General features: G+C 52.4%; 8 protein-coding genes across 8 annotated transcripts; 3 read left to right on the forward strand and 5 right to left on the reverse strand.

The window, feature by feature from the left end:
* Positions 1-12: 12 nt before the first annotated feature.
* PV05_10348 (uncharacterized protein) lies at positions 13-2,349 on the reverse strand. Its single transcript, XM_013456778.1, has 2 exons — positions 695-2,349; positions 13-637 (listed from the first exon to the last, which is right to left on the reverse strand). Exons 1-2 carry the CDS (start codon positions 2,238-2,240, stop codon positions 150-152), a joined length of 2,034 nt encoding a protein of 677 aa, XP_013312232.1. The 5' UTR covers positions 2,241-2,349; the 3' UTR covers positions 13-149.
* Positions 2,350-2,505: 156 nt separating this feature from the next.
* Positions 2,506-3,986, forward strand: PV05_10349 (ferrochelatase). The gene has a single exon (XM_013456779.1). It carries the CDS (start codon positions 2,634-2,636, stop codon positions 3,921-3,923), a length of 1,290 nt encoding a protein of 429 aa, XP_013312233.1. The 5' UTR covers positions 2,506-2,633; the 3' UTR covers positions 3,924-3,986.
* Positions 3,987-4,205: 219 nt separating this feature from the next.
* On the forward strand, positions 4,206-6,629 carry PV05_10350 (uncharacterized protein). Its single transcript, XM_013456780.1, has 2 exons — positions 4,206-6,232; positions 6,289-6,629. Exons 1-2 carry the CDS (start codon positions 4,525-4,527, stop codon positions 6,357-6,359), a joined length of 1,779 nt encoding a protein of 592 aa, XP_013312234.1. The 5' UTR covers positions 4,206-4,524; the 3' UTR covers positions 6,360-6,629.
* A 294-nt stretch (positions 6,630-6,923) lies between these two features.
* On the forward strand, positions 6,924-10,609 carry PV05_10351 (uncharacterized protein). The gene has a single exon (XM_013456781.1). It carries the CDS (start codon positions 7,039-7,041, stop codon positions 10,432-10,434), a length of 3,396 nt encoding a protein of 1,131 aa, XP_013312235.1. The 5' UTR covers positions 6,924-7,038; the 3' UTR covers positions 10,435-10,609.
* Positions 10,610-11,005: 396 nt separating this feature from the next.
* On the reverse strand, positions 11,006-11,872 carry PV05_10352 (uncharacterized protein; the record flags this gene model as incomplete). The annotated part of the gene is made up of 1 exon (XM_013456782.1): positions 11,006-11,872. One exon carries the CDS (start codon positions 11,870-11,872, stop codon positions 11,006-11,008), a length of 867 nt encoding a protein of 288 aa, XP_013312236.1.
* Positions 11,873-12,632: 760 nt separating this feature from the next.
* PV05_10353 (uncharacterized protein) lies at positions 12,633-13,412 on the reverse strand (the record flags this gene model as incomplete). The annotated part of the gene is made up of 1 exon (XM_013456783.1): positions 12,633-13,412. One exon carries the CDS (start codon positions 13,410-13,412, stop codon positions 12,633-12,635), a length of 780 nt encoding a protein of 259 aa, XP_013312237.1.
* A 474-nt stretch (positions 13,413-13,886) lies between these two features.
* Positions 13,887-15,509, reverse strand: PV05_10354 (uncharacterized protein). The gene has a single exon (XM_013456784.1). The coding sequence runs from the start codon at positions 15,363-15,365 to the stop codon at positions 13,944-13,946; it is 1,422 nt and encodes a 473-aa protein (XP_013312238.1). The 5' UTR covers positions 15,366-15,509; the 3' UTR covers positions 13,887-13,943.
* Positions 15,510-15,686: 177 nt separating this feature from the next.
* On the reverse strand, positions 15,687-19,509 carry PV05_10355 (uncharacterized protein). The gene is made up of 3 exons (XM_013456785.1): positions 18,959-19,509; positions 16,634-18,870; positions 15,687-16,583 (listed from the first exon to the last, which is right to left on the reverse strand). Exons 1-3 carry the CDS (start codon positions 18,979-18,981, stop codon positions 16,171-16,173), a joined length of 2,673 nt encoding a protein of 890 aa, XP_013312239.1. The 5' UTR covers positions 18,982-19,509; the 3' UTR covers positions 15,687-16,170.
* Positions 19,510-19,919: the final 410 nt, after the last annotated feature.

Here is a 19,919-nt window from a genome sequence, read left to right on the forward strand (position 1 = left end):
GTCCGTCGCGTCCTTTTGGATATGACTGAGAGTGCAATGATTGACCACACAGTATTACATCTCAACCACTTTCATGGTTGGGTCTGCCAGTAAAATACACGTCTTGGGTATCTCGTAATTCATTCATACAGTAGGACAACCGTTCCTGCTCACTTGCTCTCCAGCCAACTCTCAAGTCGGTCAATGAGATCTGCCTTCTTCCCAGCTATCGAAATCTTCTTGGGTCCGCATATTTCTTTTAGTTGGGCAACCGTCAGACTCGAAAGTTTACCTTTCTGCCATAGATTTCGGACCTCTTCCTCAGTGATCCCGTCTCCTCCTTCTGTCTTGACCTTCTTCGCACCGCCATGAGCAGACGATGACTGTCCGTTGATGTAACGTTTGGAACCCGTAGGAACTGTGTCTGGATTCTCAATTTGGAATTCTTTGAACGCTTTCTCCAGGGTCTTGCCCCATTCTACTGCCTCGTTGCCCACCCGCTTGTCTATCTGTCGATATTTTGGTACTGTTTTGTCTTCCGGCTTATCAGGGATCTCGTCGTCGAGAGCTAGTGCCTGGAGGATACGGTAATGCCACTGAAGACTCGGATTCGGGTATTTAGAAGGGTCATATATGCCTTTTGGCAAATTCAGCTGTTCTATAACACGTGTCAGCAGTGGTTGTTGAACCCCCTCCATTGGCAATGGCCACTTACGAATGATGGGCCTCATGGCATCTACAAGTTCATCCGGAGAATGTAAAGGTTCCTGCCGGGTTGTCGGTGGATTCGATCGAATGTCGTCTGCAAAGGGAAGCGGTACCAGATGCAGTCCTTGAGGGGCTCCTGTAGGTGACACCCCAGCTGCATTCGATTTGCCGTCCGTTGCTTCTGCAAGGAGCGTTGGGATCATAGCCGCCATGACTGGCGTCGCGTTCTTTCTCGGGACAAACCAGGTCAAGCCAAATAGTTTGTCTTTCGACAATTTGCGGTGCAGGGCACTGTATACACGAGTGCTGCCGACAATGTGCTCCTCTGACGGATACAGAAACGTTGAATTCTTGATATTAGCCCATAGTGGCAGCCTGGACATTGGTTTGAACCCAATCACTTTTATGACGGGTTTTCCAAAATTCCGAAGTTCTTGAGCCTCTTGAACCGTGAACGTAATTTGCTCGCCCCCAAACGTGTAGGCTTTCCGGACTTCGGCCTTTTGTACCGGTTGAGTGTTGTCAGTCACTTGTGTGGTCCGTCCACTCACGATCTGTGGGCGTTCAGAGCCAAGGTAAATGTAACTGCTTCTGGCTGGTGTTTGATGCTTGTACAAGAGATAACCTTTGACCGAGATCTCGAGCCCAGGACCAAGTTCGAGTGGGACCGAAGAGAACAGGGCTCGCCTAGGGGAGACTTTGGAGGCTATGTTGGATAACAAAGATTGCAACAAGGAAATGCCATCATTCGAGCCAGCAGACAATTTGGAGCCATCGGTATCGATGATGGAAGACGGGTTGTAAGCAATTGCATCAGGATCCGAGGGAGATGCTTTGTAGATGATGTCGTCGTAGAAGAGCTTCGTGTCGAAGGTGTGTTCTGGGGTAGATATTGGGAATAGCTCTATTATCACTCCCAAATCATACAGATCTTTGGCCCTCACTGTTGCTTGAGACCGAGTATCCTTGTTGGTAGAATGTGGGTCGTCGTTGTCTGTGACAATGAACAAACGTCTAGAAGTGAAATTGGCAGCCTTTTGTTGAAAGACTTGGTTGGCGCAAAAGAGGACATTGTGCATCGAGACCGGCTCATTTGATGGCCGAAAGAGTTCGTTTGATTCGGGAGAATCTGCTTCGGTCAACTCTTTGAGAGCTTTCACATCTGAGGCTTCGGGGACATCGAGATCCGTCAAAAGGTAACAGTGAGGAAACGACCAGCCACCTCGCGAGTTCTCGTCTTCATCGTAAAATTTGGTTGCTTCTGTGCCGTACAACAAGATTCCCATCAGGTCGCGAGGCGTTGAGATGATGCGCTGTTGCATGAGATGGTATGCACATTTCAGGGCTGCTAGAAGAGGCGAAGTATTGTCTGATTTCCTCGACCCCGAAGTCTGCGGCCTTTTCAGCATCGAATTGCTGACCTCGATGGCAAAGAGAACAGCATCCTTGACTGTTTTGTAGCCACTTTCGTCGATTTCCTCTTCGTCTTCATCATCTTCTTCGGCCCTGCCCGGATCATCCTCTGCTTTCGGTCTGTGGGGTAGATCGGCCATTTCGATAGATCAGCAAGCCAACACGAACTTCATCAGAGTTGCGGAGTTACGGGGCGAATATCTAAATGTTTGAACGCCTACGAGTACGAGCAAAGCGCGGCGGCCAGCATGTGATGCAATGTGATGCAATTGGATGTCACTCCAGAGGCAACAGAATGGCTTCTGTCGCGTCTGACACGTACTCACGTGTAGCTCGGCAAATCGCTAATATGTAAGTGGCGGATTTGGACATTCATCATCACTTTACGCTTGCAACCGCCAAAAAGTTTCTCGTTTCAACAAGACCTACGTTCTTAGTACACACTACTTTCGTACTATTCCTCCGGTCCTTCATCAATTCTCCTTCATGGCTCGGTAGCAACAGCCCTTGTGTCCTTGTCTCAAACCTTCAAAATGTCTATACGCCACTCGACAGTCCACCTCACTCGGTCGCTGGCGAACCGCACCATTCCCCGCCCATCAGGTGGCTTACTTGGGACATATGGCCCTCAAAAGTCATGTATGGCCACTGTGGCGCCTCCCGTCATACAGAACGAAACGGGCAAGAATGGACCGACAGCGATGGTCTTTATGAATATGGGCGGTCCTTCTACTACCGGTGAAGTAGGAGACTTTTTAAGCAGACTTTTTGCGGATGGCGACCTGATACCACTCGGACCTCTACAATCGTACCTGGGACCGTTAATATCGCGTAGGAGGACACCCAAGATACAGAAACAATACGCAGCAATAGGAGGAGGTTCGCCGATCCGCAAGTGGTCAGAATACCAATGCGCGGAGATGTGCAAGCTGTTGGACAAGATGTCACCGGAAACTGCACCTCATAAGCCTTATGTTGCGTTTCGATATGCCAACCCTCTGACAGAAGACATGTATGAGCAGCTTCTCAAGGACGGTTTTGGCAAAGGCAGGGGTGGCCGAGCGGTCGCATTCACACAATATCCACAATACAGCTGTTCCACGACTGGAAGCTCTCTGAATGAGTTGTGGAAATGGCGAAACCGCATCGAGGGTAAGAGAGCGACTGGAGAGGAGAACCCTGAAGGTGCCATCACGTGGAGCGTCATAGATCGCTGGCCTACACATCCTGGTCTGGTGGAAGCATTTGCCAGAAATATCGAGGAGAAGCTGGCTGAGTATCCAGAAGATCGACGAAAGGACGTGGTGTTGTTGTTCTCAGCTCACAGTCTCCCGATGAGTGTGGTCAACCGAGGTGATCCCTATCCTGCCGAGGTAGCCGCTACGGTTCATGCAGTCATGCACAGACTGGGGCATTCCCAGCCGTACCGATTATGTTGGCAGTCACAAGTCGGACCTTCTGCATGGCTTGGTGCGCAGACGAGCGATACTGTCAAAGAGTACGTCAACCGGGGACATACTGATCTGATCCTGGTTCCCATCGCCTTCACAAGTGACCATATTGAAACTCTGTACGAACTGGATCAGGAGGTGATGGAGGAGGATGCCAAGGGACATCCCGGAGTGAAACGAGCTGAAAGTCTGAACGGAAATCCCGTCTTTATTCAAGCGCTTGCAGATATTGCTCATGCCCATCTGCAAAGCGGCGAAAGTTCGTCGAGGCAGATGCACTTGAGGTGCCAAGGTTGTAAAAGTGAGAGATGCCTCGAGCAGAAGAAGTTCTTTGCCGGAGAACAAGCAAAGATCCTGCCAACTGTGAGGTAGCATTCGAATGCATGAGATAGCTGTACCATTATGCTTGGACCAAACCGATGCCTATGACAGAAGCATTTACTTGTCCTCGTATTGACAGGCGAGACGGAAAGGTGCCGCTCACATCTCACTCGCCTGGGCGTGCAGGGGCTGGTCCATGCTCTAACAATGGCCTCCTGGGGCAGCCAGATTGGCTGGACCTGGAAGGATTTACGGGGCCGACACGTCTAAGTCCGATGCCAGATTTGATATTGATCCTTGCCGATAATCCAGTTTCCCAGTCGAGATGTACCCATCAACTTGGATGTACATATCGTCCGGCACGCTCCTCAGCCGTCCCCCGTCCATTCTCATTGTCCATTTTCCACCCTTGGTACATGCATGGATTACGTCAAGACACCGCGACGGTTCACAACTCCCAGATCAGTATTATCAATCAATTGTTCTGCCTGCAGAGTAACTGGCAATTGTCCTCGCCCTAGCTCGATATCCATATCTCCTTCATCGCACAGATGCGGTAGACCGGCTGTCCTTCGAAGCTACCCTACCCCATCGGGGCTTCAAACGCGTCTCGAGACGAGCCCGGTAGTTGCACGTCTCCACGACCAGCAAGATGGACCCTGAAGAAGCATTCGCAGAGGAAGCTCAAGAGGAGGCACGCCTGTCCGACAATAGCACCCTTGATGCGGGCATCGAGACACACTTCCACGTCCGGGATGACGACGACGACGACGAAACTGCGTTCGACAACGAGAGCAGCCCATTGATGAGCCCTCGCCGACGGCGCACTACTCGGAAAATACCCTACAGTCGGGCGACGTCAAGCTACGAGCGAGCCATCAACGAGCCCTGGACCGGTGCACAGGGCTCCCACTCCCAGCCGTGGTACAAGACACCGTCCATATTCTGGCTCCTCCCTGCCTTCTTCCCGTTCTGCATCGCCTTCGGCGGCATCATCGTACCCAAGACGTACCTTGTCCTCAACCTCATCTGTGAAGACTACCTGTCCGAACGGGCCCGCAAGGACCCAACCTTCCACTTCCTCCCTGTCGTCCTGGACGCTGAGAACCCGCAATGCCGCGACCCTCATGTCCAATCCCGCGTCGCAACCTTCAACCTCGAAGCGAACCTCCTCACTGGCATCTTCTCCGCCATAATTTCTCCCCACCTAGGTTCCCTCTCCGACCGGCGCGGCCGCAAAACTGTCCTCGTATGCGCATCATTCGGCGGCATCCTTGCTGAAATCATCACCATCATCGTGGGCCAGAACCCAGACACGGTTTCCGTCTATTGGCTTCTCCTGGGTAGCCTGCTCGACGGCCTTTCGGGTTCGTTCACCACAGCTATGGCCATCGCATTCGCGTACGCGAGCGACTGCTCCTCGCCCGAACGAAGGAATGTCGCGTTCGGATACTTCCATGGCACACTTTTCGCAGGAATCGCCCTTGGCCCGATCCTCGCAGCCTATCTGATCAAAGTGACCGGCACCGTCATGGTGACTTTCTATGTCGCGCTAGCATGCCATTTCTTTTATATCGTGTTCGTCACACTTTTCGTGCCCGAATCACTCTCCAAAGAACGACAATTGCTAGCCCGCGAGAAACGTCGTGTCAAACATGCCAGCGCACCTAAGAAGGACCTGGCAACGAAAATCAGAAACTATAACCTCTTTAAGCCCCTCTGGGTCCTCTGGCCCACGGGTGAAGGATCGTCTCCGAAACTGCGCCAAAACCTCTTCGTCCTCGCCGCCATCGACACGATGATGTTCGGCGTCGCCATGGGCACCATGCAAATCATCATCATATACGCCGAGTACCGTTTCGGTTGGTCCGCGGTCGACTCGTCGATGTTTCTCTCTGCGGTGAATGTCTGCCGCGTGCTGGGTCTCGTTTTGCTGCTCCCACTTCTGACACGCATTTTCCGCGGCCCAGCTGTGTCTCAGTCGGCTGGCCACAAGGGAGCGGATATGCTCGACATCAATATCATCCGGGGGACCATCCTGTTCGATCTACTAGGGTACATTGGCTACGCGCTCACCCCGAGTGGTACCATCATGGTTGTGTCCGGGATGATTGCGTCCTTAGGTGGGATCGGAAGTCCTACTTTGCAGAGTGCCTTGACCAAGCATATCCCCGCCGACCGAACGGGGCAAGTCCTGGGTGCGAGCGGGCTGTTGCATGCGCTGGCCCGGGTCGTCGCACCAACAATTTTCAATTTGATCTACCGTCAGACTGTGGGCATATACGCGGGGATCGTGTTTTTGTGTCTTGCAAGTATTTTTGTGATCGTTTTCGTGCTGAGCTGGTTTCTTAGACCGAATGGTATGTTCAACAACTATGATGATTATGCGAGGGCGACCATGCTGACTATGGCACAGTATATCTGCATGAAGGGTCGAGGGTTGATCTTGACGAGGGTGCAGACGAGCATGACGAGCGACATGCATGAGATACGGGTGTGTAGGACAATGTACGATGGTCCGTGGATGGTTGTATATCCTTTTGCTGCTGTCAGCTATTTGTGCGTTGGTCGACGTTTGGACTCCGTATAGCGACTGGGATAGAATTTTGCAGCGATATTTGGATGTTGAGGGTCTTGGTCCGACAAACTTGATGTGTATTATGAGCGTGCCATCCAGGAATGGGTATCTAAGGTAAACAAATGCTTGAGATCATTCTCGTATACTATCACAATTTGAATGCATCTATTCCATATAAATCCGTCCATCCTATGTCCTTGAACCAATCTCCCTGCTTGATCTCAATATTGAGAAGGGCTGCGTAGGATGGGTGTAGTATCCATCCGTCCTCGTCTATTACGGGATTTGTCTATGAGTAGGTTCTCTTCTGACTTGATCTTAAAACGAGATGACTAGAACTCCAGTGACCTCTCGAGGCTCTGTAGCAAAAGCGGCATCAACAGCCTCCCAGCCGGGTTCCACCAATTAAATTTCCCGGTGGGGACAAGCTGCGACTTGCCTTTCAATGTTGCGTGATCTTCCAAGCCGACAAACACAACCGTAATGGATACCTGCAGAGCTTCCACAATGCCATATCTTCATCTGCTGGATCTTCAGAGATAGATGATCTGTCTCAGCTGTTGCCAGGCGTAAGAAAATGCCACCATCATGGCGTCTCAACCACCCATCGTCCCTTCGAAGAACGCCCTGCGAGCACTCCGCCGATTGGCCTTGTCGCCTCCGACTATCATTGTGGGCGCGATAGGCAGTATCTGCGGAGTTGCGACGTTGAACTATGAGACACGCCGTCGAGTCCATCTGGCCGAACAGATCGTTGAGACAAAGCGAATATTACGGTCTGTGTCTAGTGGGACAGCCTCTGCCCGTCTGAATGAAATGTTCGAAGCAGCAGAGCGAGGGGATGATTTCACGCTACAGGCACAACATGCAAAGAAGAGAAAGAAAAGAAATGGAGCGAGACATTTCTCCACCGCGGCCGCGACCAGACCGACGCAAGAGGACGAAAGTAACACCGCGCAACAAGTCCTACATTCAAGAGAGCAAGACTCTAGTCATGGACACTCAACCAGCCACGACCATGGTCAGATCAATTTGTTGAAAGGCCACAAGTCTATCCCACATGGTGCCACCCAGGCTGCAGAAGGCATCAAGCAGGACGGAGGATTTGTGCCTAGCGCGGACGCTGAATTCCAATACCGGACGACGAAGCCAGACAGTGGTGCGAGCAAGTCCATAAGCGGCATATGTCGTCGTGTACCTACTGCGAAGAGTTTGCATCTCCCAAAGAGTTCTCAAGCTCACGCGATCAGCCCCTCAGCGCAGACACTTATCAAAAAATACCCAAGTCAGGGCAGACGGCAACCCAAGAAAACCGAACCGGAGATGTCTGATATTGAGAAGTACCTTCTAAAACAAGGCTTGCTTCCATCCCCAATTGCGAAAGAGACCGGTAAAGAGATGGATCAGGAAGATCGCCGCTCGGGAAGCCAACCAAGTTGCTCTTCAGATGCTCACGGGACCTACGTGAATCATATTGCACAGGATTTACAACCTTCCAAGCACGCGAGTCATGCGACGCCGCGGACGACTTATTCTCTTGGGAATACAGAAGGGGATGCATATACTCATTTCGCTACGAGCGAGAACAGTGAGGAGTCTCAATCACTTCTGCTATACCCTGAGCTGAACGAGTTCGCTCGCTCGCACCATACAAGCCCTATCCGACACTATTTGCCTCCCTATATGGCTAGCGCCGTACCTCTGTCGCGCTCATGCGTCCGGTGGCACAGTGTCAAAAGCAACTCTTTATCCGCTGAGGAAACGCGGAGCAGCGATTTGAAAGCGTATATATTGGGAAGAGCAGACTCCCAACGCAACCAAGCTGCCTGGCCGTCCTACAATGTCTACGATTTCGGCGACAATGACACTGACAGAGCCGTCGACGAGGCACTCAAAATACATCTGAGGCATGCCCGGAAATTTGGCGGCTATCAGCCAAAACCAAGTCGGATTTTCGAGTCTCCGGTGCCGGACGCCGGCTCTGACGGCTTCAAATCGATTCCACATTATGTCCTGGATTACCTGGCAAAAGCTGTTAACCCGAGGACGTATCTCGACGTGAAGAACTTTATATTGCCTGTACAATTCTCGTCAACTGAAGAGGAGGCGTTGCGGCGCTGGTTGGCGGCCATGAGGCACTTTACACAACGCGATAGTCCAGACTGGGCAATGGCAGAAGCTCTGTTCTACAGCTTCCGCTTTTACTTTGGGCCCGACAATTTATTCAACCCACCTGTGGCGAGACTGATAAGCCACCTCCTGTCGTCTGCACCAAAATCCGAAAGCATTCAAGAGATCCTTTTCCCCAGTACAGTCCCGGAAGGGACATCCTCAGACGTCTATCATTCACTTGCTTTTCGGTATCTGACTTTCTTCTGCGAGGGGAATAGTGATAAAGCTTGTATCGAAGAGCTGGCAAAGATACATAAACTGGCCAAACGGTCCAACATGGGGCACAAAGATAACTTCTTCGTGCCCGTCATGCGAAAGGCACTCCGTTCGGAGGATCCCGACCAAACAGATGCTTTGATGCATGCAATCGAAACGACATATCCCCAGTCTGTTGCGCCACATATCTGGGGTCAGTGTGCTTTATGGTATGCAAGTCATGGAAAATGGCAAGATGTGCAAGCGATGCTGGACCGAATACATGCGACCGGCTATAGCAGACACCGGTCGGTCTTATACGGAACTCTATACCACAAGCTTCTGCTGCGGTACCTGGAGAAAAACAATGCCACGCAAGCTTTCAGCTTCTTGGTCAATGGCATCAAATATGCCGGCCTCATCCCAATACACACGATATCGACGACGCTTATATGTGCGTGCGTCAAAGAGCGACGATTCGAGCTTGTCACCGAATGGATCCGGCTGATCCGAGAAGCCTTTCCCAGGGTCAAGCTAGGCTTCGATTTGGAGCGCGATGCATGGAATCTTGGCCAAGCCTTGAGAGAGTCAGGTGCCAATTGTCAGGCAATTGCAGAAGTTTGCCGAGCAGTCGCTCTAAGCTGCCGCGACGACCCATTCTGTTCCCTATTCAAAGAGTATGTGAAGGATCTTGTAAGGCTGGACTTGGTTAGAAGGATGTGTGCAGTGTCAGAGCTAGGACATACGGATGTCCCGACGAAAAATGCTCTTCGTTCAATGACACTAGATTCGCTCCTTGAGCAAGCCTACCGGTTTTGTACCTCGCCGAAGCCGCCAAACGAGATCGACATCAGGTTCGACACTCTCTCACAAGATCTTGCTGATCAGTTGAATGCAGTTGACGGACTGATGTCAATATTCAACGGCGATTTCAGTCTAGCCCTAATTGCCAACGGGCACACGTACCAGTCGACTGCTTTCCCCCAAGGTCTTCCCGCAGCAAGAACAGGTGAGAGGCCGAAAGACGTCATGGGCTTCCAACAAAGGCCGCCGGAAATTGTTGAGCGATACGAATTGCCTGACCACCTGGAAATCGCAAAGGCTGTCGCGGATCATTATGCCATGCGGAAAAAGAAGAACCTGCCCGTCGACCATTCCTTGCTCAAACACCTCCTACGGCGGCTCTCCGTGGACCGAGCATCTGATGCACTTGAACTGGTTGAGACGACATATGCCAGCATTTACGTACAAGGCATCGACGGCAAAACGTTCGACAACAGCATCTTCTTACAGTGGCTTGAGTTGGCGGATGTAGTTGGCGACGTGTCGTCAATTGCCAGGGTCTTGTGGGCAGTGATTGACTCTAGTAGACAACTCAAATGGACTTTTGATTTTGCTGCCCTGGTGACGCTTGTCGGCAAGAAGTATATACCGCCGACAGAGGCCAAAGGCGTCAACAAATGGTTACCGAAGCACGATCTGATATATTTGACGAGGAGGATATGGTCCATCAGGGAAAACTCGAGTGAGTATATCGGGGACGACTTTCGTTTCCCAGATTGGCGTGATTGGGAAGTGAGGCTGAGAGAATCTATGCAAGCCTCCCAAGCGGCTTAATGAGAAGTGCTGGATCATGAAGGTCGATAGCAACTTTTGTATATATTCAGATTCTATGCGAATTCATTGAACGGCATCATCACTTTTCAATGATCTTAGAGTCTGTTGTAAAGAGGTGAATCGTCGTGAATAGCCGACGTGATTGAGGGAGGTACAGTATCTCATAAAAATAAATGTCTTCTATGCTCTATCTATGCTCGCTCGTACTCCGTACCTAGGTAGTGTATTCGTCGTGTCCCATCCCTTCAGTCATGCCAGTCATAAAACCCCCTTTTCTTTCACCTTCTACTGTCTACAGTCGCTCCATCTCCTCCACCTTCTCGCCGGACTGTGGATTCTGTGTGATTGTCCTTCGACCCGCTCGCAGCCTTGCCTGTGGAAACGACCTTGGGGGGGGGGGGAGCGCTATGTGTGTGTATGCGTGGGTATATACCAGGTGATGTATCTCCGTACGGAGTATAGCAATGTAGGTAGCAAGTGCAAGTTGCAAGTTGCAAGTGTACACCCCGTAGGGGCACCACCCAGGGGGGCCACCCAGGGGCCACCCAGGTAGGGGAACCCCGTAGAGGCACTAATAATTTTCATCCGCGGCAACGCCATACTTGCCGCCGCCAGCGTACCAGGCGGCCATGATCAAATCACACAGATCCTTGGCCTCGACGTCCTTGAGCGGCAAGTGATGTCCGCCCTCGAAATCCATCTGGAATGAATGGTCACTTTCGCACAGCCGGGCCAACTCCTCGCACCCGGGCCTGATATGGTCGTCCCGGCCCCAGGCGTGCACCGTGGGGATTTCTTTGAGTAGCTTGTAATCCTCGACATTGACGCCGACGCTCTCGTCGAATAACCCGATCGGCGGGCACGGGCCGCCTATCATGACGCCGAACGCGAAGTTCGTTTTCGGTGTCAGCGTTGGTGTCGTTGTCGATGTCGTTGTTGTCGTACTGCCATTGCCATTGCCATCGCCAGAAGAGGAGGAGGCAGAGGCAGAGGCAGAGGCGACTCCTAAATCACGGTCACGTTCTTGGATCTTTTGCCGCAACAACAAGCCCGCGGTCAGGCGCGCGCCCTGGCTGAATCCCATGACGCCCTTGAACGTGTCGACGCCGCCGTTGGCTTCCATGACGGTCTGGATGATGTTGTCGATCGTGTCGATTTCGGCCTGCGGTGTGGTCTCGACGTCCGATTCGCCGGCCTTGAAGCGGCGGTTGACCCAGCGGTAGAACGGCGCGCACGAGGCGAACACCGGCAGCATGCCGTGGCCGGGGGTGCCTTCGATGGGCGCCTGCGCGAACACGAACCGGAATTGTTTGTCGAGGGCCCATATCAAGCGCCGCGTTTGGATCTTGAACACGGTCGCGTTCGAGCCGCCGCCGTGGAGGCATAGGATGGCCGGTAATAAGGCGCCGTTGCTGTCGTGCGTGGGGCGTGTGGTCATGTTTGCGCTGCGAAATTTGTCTCCTCGACTCGGCTCGGCTCAGCTCAGCTCAGCTCAGCTCAGCTCTAGAGATGGTGATTGAAGAGAGAGGGGGAGAGAGCGAGATAGAGAGACGAGATCACGCAAGAGAGAATGGGGTATTGAGTCTGCCGTGAAATGATTTGTGACTTGGTACTGGTTTCGTTTCGATTTGATATTTGATGGAGGGCTCCGTACGGAGTATCTGAATGGGCCGCGAGATAATCGGTCGGCTGGAGGAGGGATCTGAAGATGTCCGAGCTGGAAGGCAATGATTTGGTCTGATCGGTGTATGATGATGATTTCGGCCAACAAGAAATCTTCGTAGAGTAACGCTCGAATACTCAAGTTCAGATGGCTTTTGTTCTTTGGATTTTACTAGAGGCTCATTGCTGGGTGATGGATTGACGGTATGTACTGTGGGAACGTGGAAAGATTTTGGGGGAAGAGGAAGACATGGGAATTCAAATGTGGAGCCGGCGATCACCACGAATCGGTAGAATAGTAAAGCTATCACGAGCTATATAACTCGATGAAATTGGGCCCCATCCCTGCCACCTCACCTCAAGATGCGTCGCCTACGGAGTACAGAGTACTGGCCTCTAGGTCATGGCTAAAATTAGTTCAATGGGTGCTTCTGCAAAACTTCAGCTGATTACTAGTATTTCCCGGCCCCGAGATCAACTGCCTCGACTCAGGCCCTACCATGCTCCAGCCTTGCGCCCTGGTACTCTGGTCCTTCTCACATCAGGAATGTCCCACTGTTGGAATGCACAACAATCCCCGTCGCGTTCAAGTCCTTCAGACAATAAAGATACGCCTCGGCCAAGTCCTCTGGTTGTCCAACCTTTCCAGTAGGGATCTTGCTTTCATGATCTGCAAAGAACGCCCTTTTCCCTTCCTCGCCCATTCCTTGCCACAAGTCCGTCTCGATGATCCCGGGGGCGACTGCATTGACTCGAACCGGAGCGAGATCGAAAGCGAGTTGCCTTGCCAGACCATTGATCCCTGCTCCGATCAGGGACAGCATCGACCACCCGCCAGCAATTGGCTTCTCCGAAATGGAGCCACCAGTAAGGACAATCGACGAGTGTCGGTCTTTCTTCATGTATCTGCTTCCGATCTTGACCACGAGGATGGCGGCAATGGTGCGGACTTGGTTGCACTTTTGCCATTTCTCGAGCGTGACCTCCTCCAGTGGGACCATAGGCAAGCGGTCGCCAGCCATGTACACGATGTGATCGACCTCGCCGACCTTCCTGAATAGCTCTTCGACATTCCTTTCGACGTTGGGACTGGCCAGGTCACAAGCGAAACCAAATACCCGGTCTTTGGCTTCGGGATAGTCGTTGACCAGAGCAGCGCAAACGGTGCTGACCTTTTCTTCTCGGGAGGAAGATAGAATAACGGTGGCACCAAACTCGATGAGGCCCTGAGAAACACTGACTCCAACTCCTCCTGTACCGCCAACCAGGAGAACCCGCTGGCCGATAAGTTTGTTGGTGAATCGTGCAGGAGACATTGTGAGAGATCGCTTCGCACTCAGGGGAAAGGATCGAGCCAACGTGAATGCTTCAGAATGTGCTTGATTCCTGGTTCCTTCACAGATCCAATTGCAAGCACCGACCACCTTTTATGTTGATCTCTTTCTGCCTCTGGAGGACACCTCTTGCACACCTCTTGCCGTTCTGTAACTCCGAGCGTCGTCCTTTCCCCGTTTTTATCTCCATGGCAAGCAGCAGGTTCAATGTGCAATGCTCCGTAGCGAACTACGATTCATTAGGAGGGTGACGCAAGGCTGGATGAGCGCAATGTCCTAAAAGGGACGTTGCGCGCACTTGGGAACGACGTCATCTCACTTCCACGCCAAATCGAAGCAGAGATAAATTCTGCCATCGAGGGAATAACCCCAATCAAAAGAGCAGGTGTAGAAGCCGTGGGAGAGAGAAAGGCAGAATAGAGCACGGCATGATCGGGTCATCCAAGCAATGCAGGCATCAGGTCCATAAGCAGACTCTTGAATTGAGGAATCATTCACGCAATTTCTTCCTGTTCACGCAATATCCGCCTTAAACACCAAGGCAACCCCATCATCCCCAGCAGTGACAATCCTATTCCCACCACCGCCCTGCACGAAGCCTAAGACCCCTCCGCCCTCGCCTTCCCCTCTGTGCCCCCTCCACTCCTGTATGAAGCCCTGCCCGGCGGCTGTCGTGCCACCGCGTGCATCCCACCGTCTCACGACGCCGTCCATCCCGCAACTTGTCAAGATCCACCCACCACGCTGTGGATTTCGGACAAAGTCCACTTTGACAACGGCATAGTCCTCGTGCGCCTCTTTGATATGTCTCCGCACAGCAAACCGGTGTACCGTGTCGAACAGAGCTATCGACCCGTCCACACTGCCCGCCGCAAGTAAATTCAACGGAGGACTCGAAAAAGACAACGTCTCCACCCCATCGCTCTGCGCTTGTAACGACGCCAGAATCTGGCCTGCCGAACTCGCGGTCTGATTTGCAGACGCACCGCCCTTCGCACCTTTGGTATTCTTTTTGGCCTGGTCGCTCATCTGCGGTAGGCCAACGACTTTGATGTTCCCGCCCGCTCCGCCAACCGCACATAACGTACTCGTGCACGCGACACTGTACAGTCCGCCTTCAACTTCGAAGCGCTGGTCTGCCGCCGTGAGAGAGACCACTGCCTGCCCCGTGCCGAAGACATCCCAGACACACAGACTTCCATCTTCAGATACCGTCGCTAACAAGTTGCCGTCCGGCGACCATGCGCCTGCCGTACAGCTCGCCGTGTGCAAGTAGAATGCGTGGACGATTGTCAACGGCGAAGATTTGTCTGCGGCGTTGATCTGGTACACCCAGACGGACCCATCGTTCGCGCCGAGGGCGACCACGTTCTCATGTTGCGGATTAGGAGACGGGGAGACCCAGTTGATTTCTTCGACCTCGGAGGTCTCGGCCAGGAATGTCCAGTGTTTGTGGCTGGAGTCGGTCGATGTGTATGAACGAAATTTACCGTCGAGCCCAGCGGTTACGACGTAGTCGCCGCGTGGATGTGTGAATGTTACCGCGTTGACGGAGTCGGTGTGGCCCTCGAGTTTGGCCAGGACGGGCAACGACGGGCGCTCGGTGGGCTGGCCTACGGGTACGGACGTCGAGGGTATTGAGGAGGTAGAAGCGTCAAAGATATACGCCACGTCGTCGCCGCCTCCTGTTACTATGATGGAGGGCCGAGAGGGGTGCTGTGCGATGCAGAAGATGCTGTCCGTGTGAGCGTCGAAGTGTGCGGAGGAGTCATTTTGAAAATGCAGTTCTTCTTGTGTTTCCAGATCGTCTTCGTCGGGGTCCTCATCCATGGGTTGATCTTCGTCTTCGGGGATCTCTTCGGCGGCGTCCTCGGCGGCCAGGAGGTCGTCCTCGTCCATGTCTTCGGAGGGGTTATGGTGGGGATTGGAGGACATTATGGAGAGGAAGGGCAGAAGTGCAATAGAGAAGAACAGTGAGAGAGGTATATCGGAGGAGAGCGAGAGGGCAAGGAGTCTCGGACTGATTATAAGACACCAAGCGCAGCCTATGCGAGTCGATGCAGAGCCACTGGCTTAGAAATTTGTTTGCCCGAAAAGGCTCAGGGCCCGAGATGCAAAACTACATCATTCACATCATTCCGCCAAGATATTCAGCCTTGCATCGGGCATCCGCAGCCTTGTGTCGAGTTCGATGTTTTGACAGCGACAATGCGTGGATGCTTCCCATTTCAGGTCAACTGTACACTGATATGCATGCGGGAACAAGGAGTCGAGGTTTGACTTTTCCATGAATTCATCGTCGTTAAAAAGCATCTCTTCATCTTTCATCTTTCGTTACCCAGCTAATCTTTCGCTTCGTCTCTCATGGCTGAATGTGCAAGTCACTATGTATCGCACGCAAGATAGCACACAAAGCTGACATCTCCTCTGCTCAAGCCCTTTAGAATCTCCTGCGTCCGTTCTGCATCAGCTTGACCGTTCTGACTAGCAGCAGCACCGTCGGCTGCTGTAGCGCCAGCACGCCTTTCCTCAATCGCTGCTTGTAGCTGATGCGCCTCCCCGGCCGTCCTCGACACCTGCTTTTTCGGTCCTGTATAAAAATCCAACTCATCGCATATCCAAGCTGGTGATTGGATCGATTCTGAGTATGCACAAGCCGCCATAACAATATGCTCCTGCTTCGCCATTATCTTTAGATCAATGATGCGCCGGACATGGAATCCCCTTCAGATGCATGCAATCACTGTCGTCCCTTTTCTCGCCACTTCAACAACTCACTCAAACTCGCCAAACTGCACCCCATGCGCATAAAGTCGTTCCGTAACAATTCGTCTGCACTGGCTCTGCTTCTAACATCCACACAGAGACAAACGCTCAAGAACGCCTTAAGTTCACGGGAAAGCTTGTTGGGGTTCTTCAGGCGAGGCGTACCGTTTGTTGCGATCAAGAAGAGCGCCTTCAATGGCTCTTCATTAAGATACGGTGGTTCTGACTCGATCATCTCAATAGCCATAATACCAAGAGACCAAATGTCCACCTTGGGGCCATATTCTTTCTGCTTGACAACTTCGGGCGCCATCCAGTACGGTGTGCCGACCATTGTCGCGCGCTTGCTCTTTGATTCGGTGAGCTTGGCACAGAAGCCAAAGTCGGCTGGGGCTGGAGTTAGCATGGAGATCATGTCGCATAGCACAGTCACTTACTGATCTTGACATTGCCGACTCGGTCGAGCAACACATTGTCACTCTTGATATCTCTGTGGATTATGTCCTGAGAATGCAAATGAGCAAGGCCTTTGCACGTCTCGAAGCAGATGGTTGCGATCTGATCTTCCGTGATGACCGGATTGTTGTCGATAATATCGGTGAGAGCACCACCTTCCATAAATTCCATCACCACCCACAGCTCATTATTCTGTTCTTGCAAAAACGAATCCAGGAAGTTGACGATGTTGGGATGCTTCGAATCTTTCATGACAATAATTTCGTTCACAATTAATTCCTTCCGCGGCTGGTTCCGGAGATCCATTTGTTTGATGGCAACTTGACCTTTTGGTCCGTGAGTGCGGTACAATTCTCGTGCAACTCCTGAGGTAGCGCTTTCTCGTACCCTTGCCACATACACTGAGCCAGACGCACCTTGGCCGATCTTCTTCTGTTTGCTGTACGAGTCATTCGGGTTGTCCTTCGAAACCACTTGCTTCAGCTTGGCCATGACTTCGCTTTCGCTCATGCTGGACATCCGAACCTCCTTGGCTCGTTCTTCAACGGGTTTCTTGGCAGTCAATGCGATTTCTGCTTCTTTCCGTGGGTCTGTAGGAGCCTTGGCCGGTGCTTGTTTGGCCACGTTCAAGGGCTTGGGTTGCTGCACAGACCCCGGCAACCGACTGGTCGGGGACTGGCCATTGACACCATTGGGCTGCTGCTTAGGAGGTGCATCTTTCCGCGGGGCTTCACGCTCTGGTTGATATCGTGCATTCGGTGATGGCTGTCGATCTCGATCCCTGCTGTCAGGAGAACGTAGGGATGTCTGACCGGCAGAGGCAGACTGAGGGATGGACTTCTGCGAAGTGCTGGTCGAAGGAGCAGAAGGGGCAGGTCTAACAGCAGGTGGCTGTTGCCTCATGGCTCCTGAAGAGGATTGCTGTGGAGCGCTTGGAGCAACCCGCGCAGGGTTGTATCTCGGATCTTGTTTGTTGGGTGTAGTGCTACCGCTGAAACCTCCTACCTCTTGCTGAGCGATAGGCGGACGAGTCTTTGGAAGTGAGGCGTTGTATGCTTCTTGCTCTTTCCGGTCGCGGTCAGACGCGTCCCGCTCTTGTTCCCGCTGCCTCTCCAAATCCCGTGTTCGCTTGGCCTCGGCCTCGATTTGACGACGCTTCTGTTCTTGATTAGCAATCTCTTTGATCCGTGCAGCATCGGCCTCCATATCGTATGATCCTTTATCTGTCTGGGATCGTTGTAGTTGAGGTTTGATGGGCGGAGTTCCGACTCTTGGCTGACTATCTTGATACTTGTTCATGAACTGATTGGCATTGTAGCGCTGTGCGTCGGTAGGAGGTGCTGGTCTTGGAGGAGCAACGGAATTGCCGCCTGTGGGATAGCCAAGTTGCTTGTTTGGTTGCGCAGCAGGCGGTGTCACCATGCCAGGAGTGTACATCTCCGGATGCTGGTCTCGCATTTTCTGATCTGAAACGAACTGAAGCACCTCGATGACCGCTTGAGGATTCTTCTTGTAATCATCCCGCGTGATGGCAGAACTATTCAACAGCTTTTCCCATTCCTGAGGCAATCCAACGAAGCCGCCAGTCTGAGGGTCAAAGCCCACATGGATCCGATGGCTGAAATTGGTCGGGTTACTCACGCCTCCCATGCCAGGACATCGCTCGTAGATCTTGTCAATCCAGTCGTAAATTTCATCGTCATTTCGTACTTCGCAGGTTATGGTACGGGTCGGCAGATCTCGGCTCATGACGATTTTTCCGGCGGCGTCCTTGGGATTGGCGATTCGAGATATTTCGAAAGCCATGCGAGTCTCTTCGGAACGTGTCACACCAGTCACTGTGTTCAGTTGAATCGACTGCATCAGCTTTCCATTTTCGCTCTTCATGAAATCCAGCCTGAATTCCCGGAGGATGAGGTATCTCTGGTTCCATTGTGCGAGAAATTTGTCCTCTTTGCAGCGCACATGTCCTTCCTTGATAATGGTTACCGGACCTGAAGTCTTTCCGCTCCCTGCCAGCGATACAGAACTACCATTGGAAAAGAAAGGGGCGCTGGGGGTGTTGACGGCGGGTGAACTTGGGCCATTCAAGGACATGGCCTCAAAGCTCGAGGTAGGGATGGAAGAGTTGGAACGTTGCAATTCGAGACGTCGAGGGCGGTCTGTAGGAGGGCGAGGAGCAGGGCCGGGGTTCATGAATTGACCTGCGCTGTAAAAGCTTGTCATTGTCAGCAGGGATGCCAACAGATTTGAGATGGAGAGCATGTGATGAAATGCAGGTGAATAAGCATAGATCGGTGGCTCACCCGTTTTCCTGGCTTGAAGCCATTGTCTAGAACCGCCTGCGAAGGCTCGGTTACACTTTGTGTCGTGAATTTACAATTATGAGACAGGAGACCGAGGGACTGCGGCAGGACTTGTGCTCAACGAAGAGATAGTACCGGCCGAGGTCGAGTGAGCAGGAACAGCATGCGTGCGGTGTACTTTGCAGTTTGCAACAAGGAATGGACAATTGAAGTCGAAGAGCAGAGGTTGGATGATGTCGTGCACGGTTTCACGCGGGTTGACCTGGTCTCTGCTCGGTGCCAGTTTGTCGGATGATGGCTTAGTCGACAGCGTTGAATGTTCAGTGCAAGGACAGTGACGCTCGAGGTCCAGAACCGGTTTCTTAATTGGTGACTTTCAAATAAGTCTGCAAGACTGCGTTAGAGAGTTGCAGAGGCTTGTAAAGGCGGCGGTAGGGAGGTCTACCGAGAACGAGAGAGGACCAGGGCCGTGGACTCTGCAATGGGATAGGCGAACGAATCTGATCAGGCTGGAACAACGGCGGGAGAAGGAAGCATTGATGGTGGTGGATGTCGAATGGCAGAGGTGATGATGGTTGGTGGACAGCCAGCGGCTACGGCGATGGAGCTGAGGGCCGGTTTTGGTGGTGGAGGCAGAATAGAGGGACGACTTCGCACTGTTGCAGGGGCGGGTCTCTAAGAAATTCTACGACAAACACCCTCACTGGCTCCTCTAGACAGGGAGTACGGAGTATAATGGAGTCTTTTTTCCTGTAGCCCTGTCGGTACGGAGTACGATCTGAAGTTCTCTTTCCTATCGCTTTCCGAGTTTCTGTCTTGTGGCTCTGGAAGGTATCTGAAACGCTGACCAGCCTCACGGAAGAAGAGGCGCCGAAGCACATCATACACACGTCTCAACATAACACTGGGACCCTTTTCATCGCGATACCATCAAACCAAGTTACACGGCTTTGTCCACTTT

The sequence above is a fragment of the Exophiala xenobiotica genome (assembly GCF_000835505.1).
Source record: "Exophiala xenobiotica strain CBS 118157 unplaced genomic scaffold supercont1.6, whole genome shotgun sequence".
Taxonomy (NCBI): domain Eukaryota; kingdom Fungi; phylum Ascomycota; class Eurotiomycetes; order Chaetothyriales; family Herpotrichiellaceae; genus Exophiala; species Exophiala xenobiotica.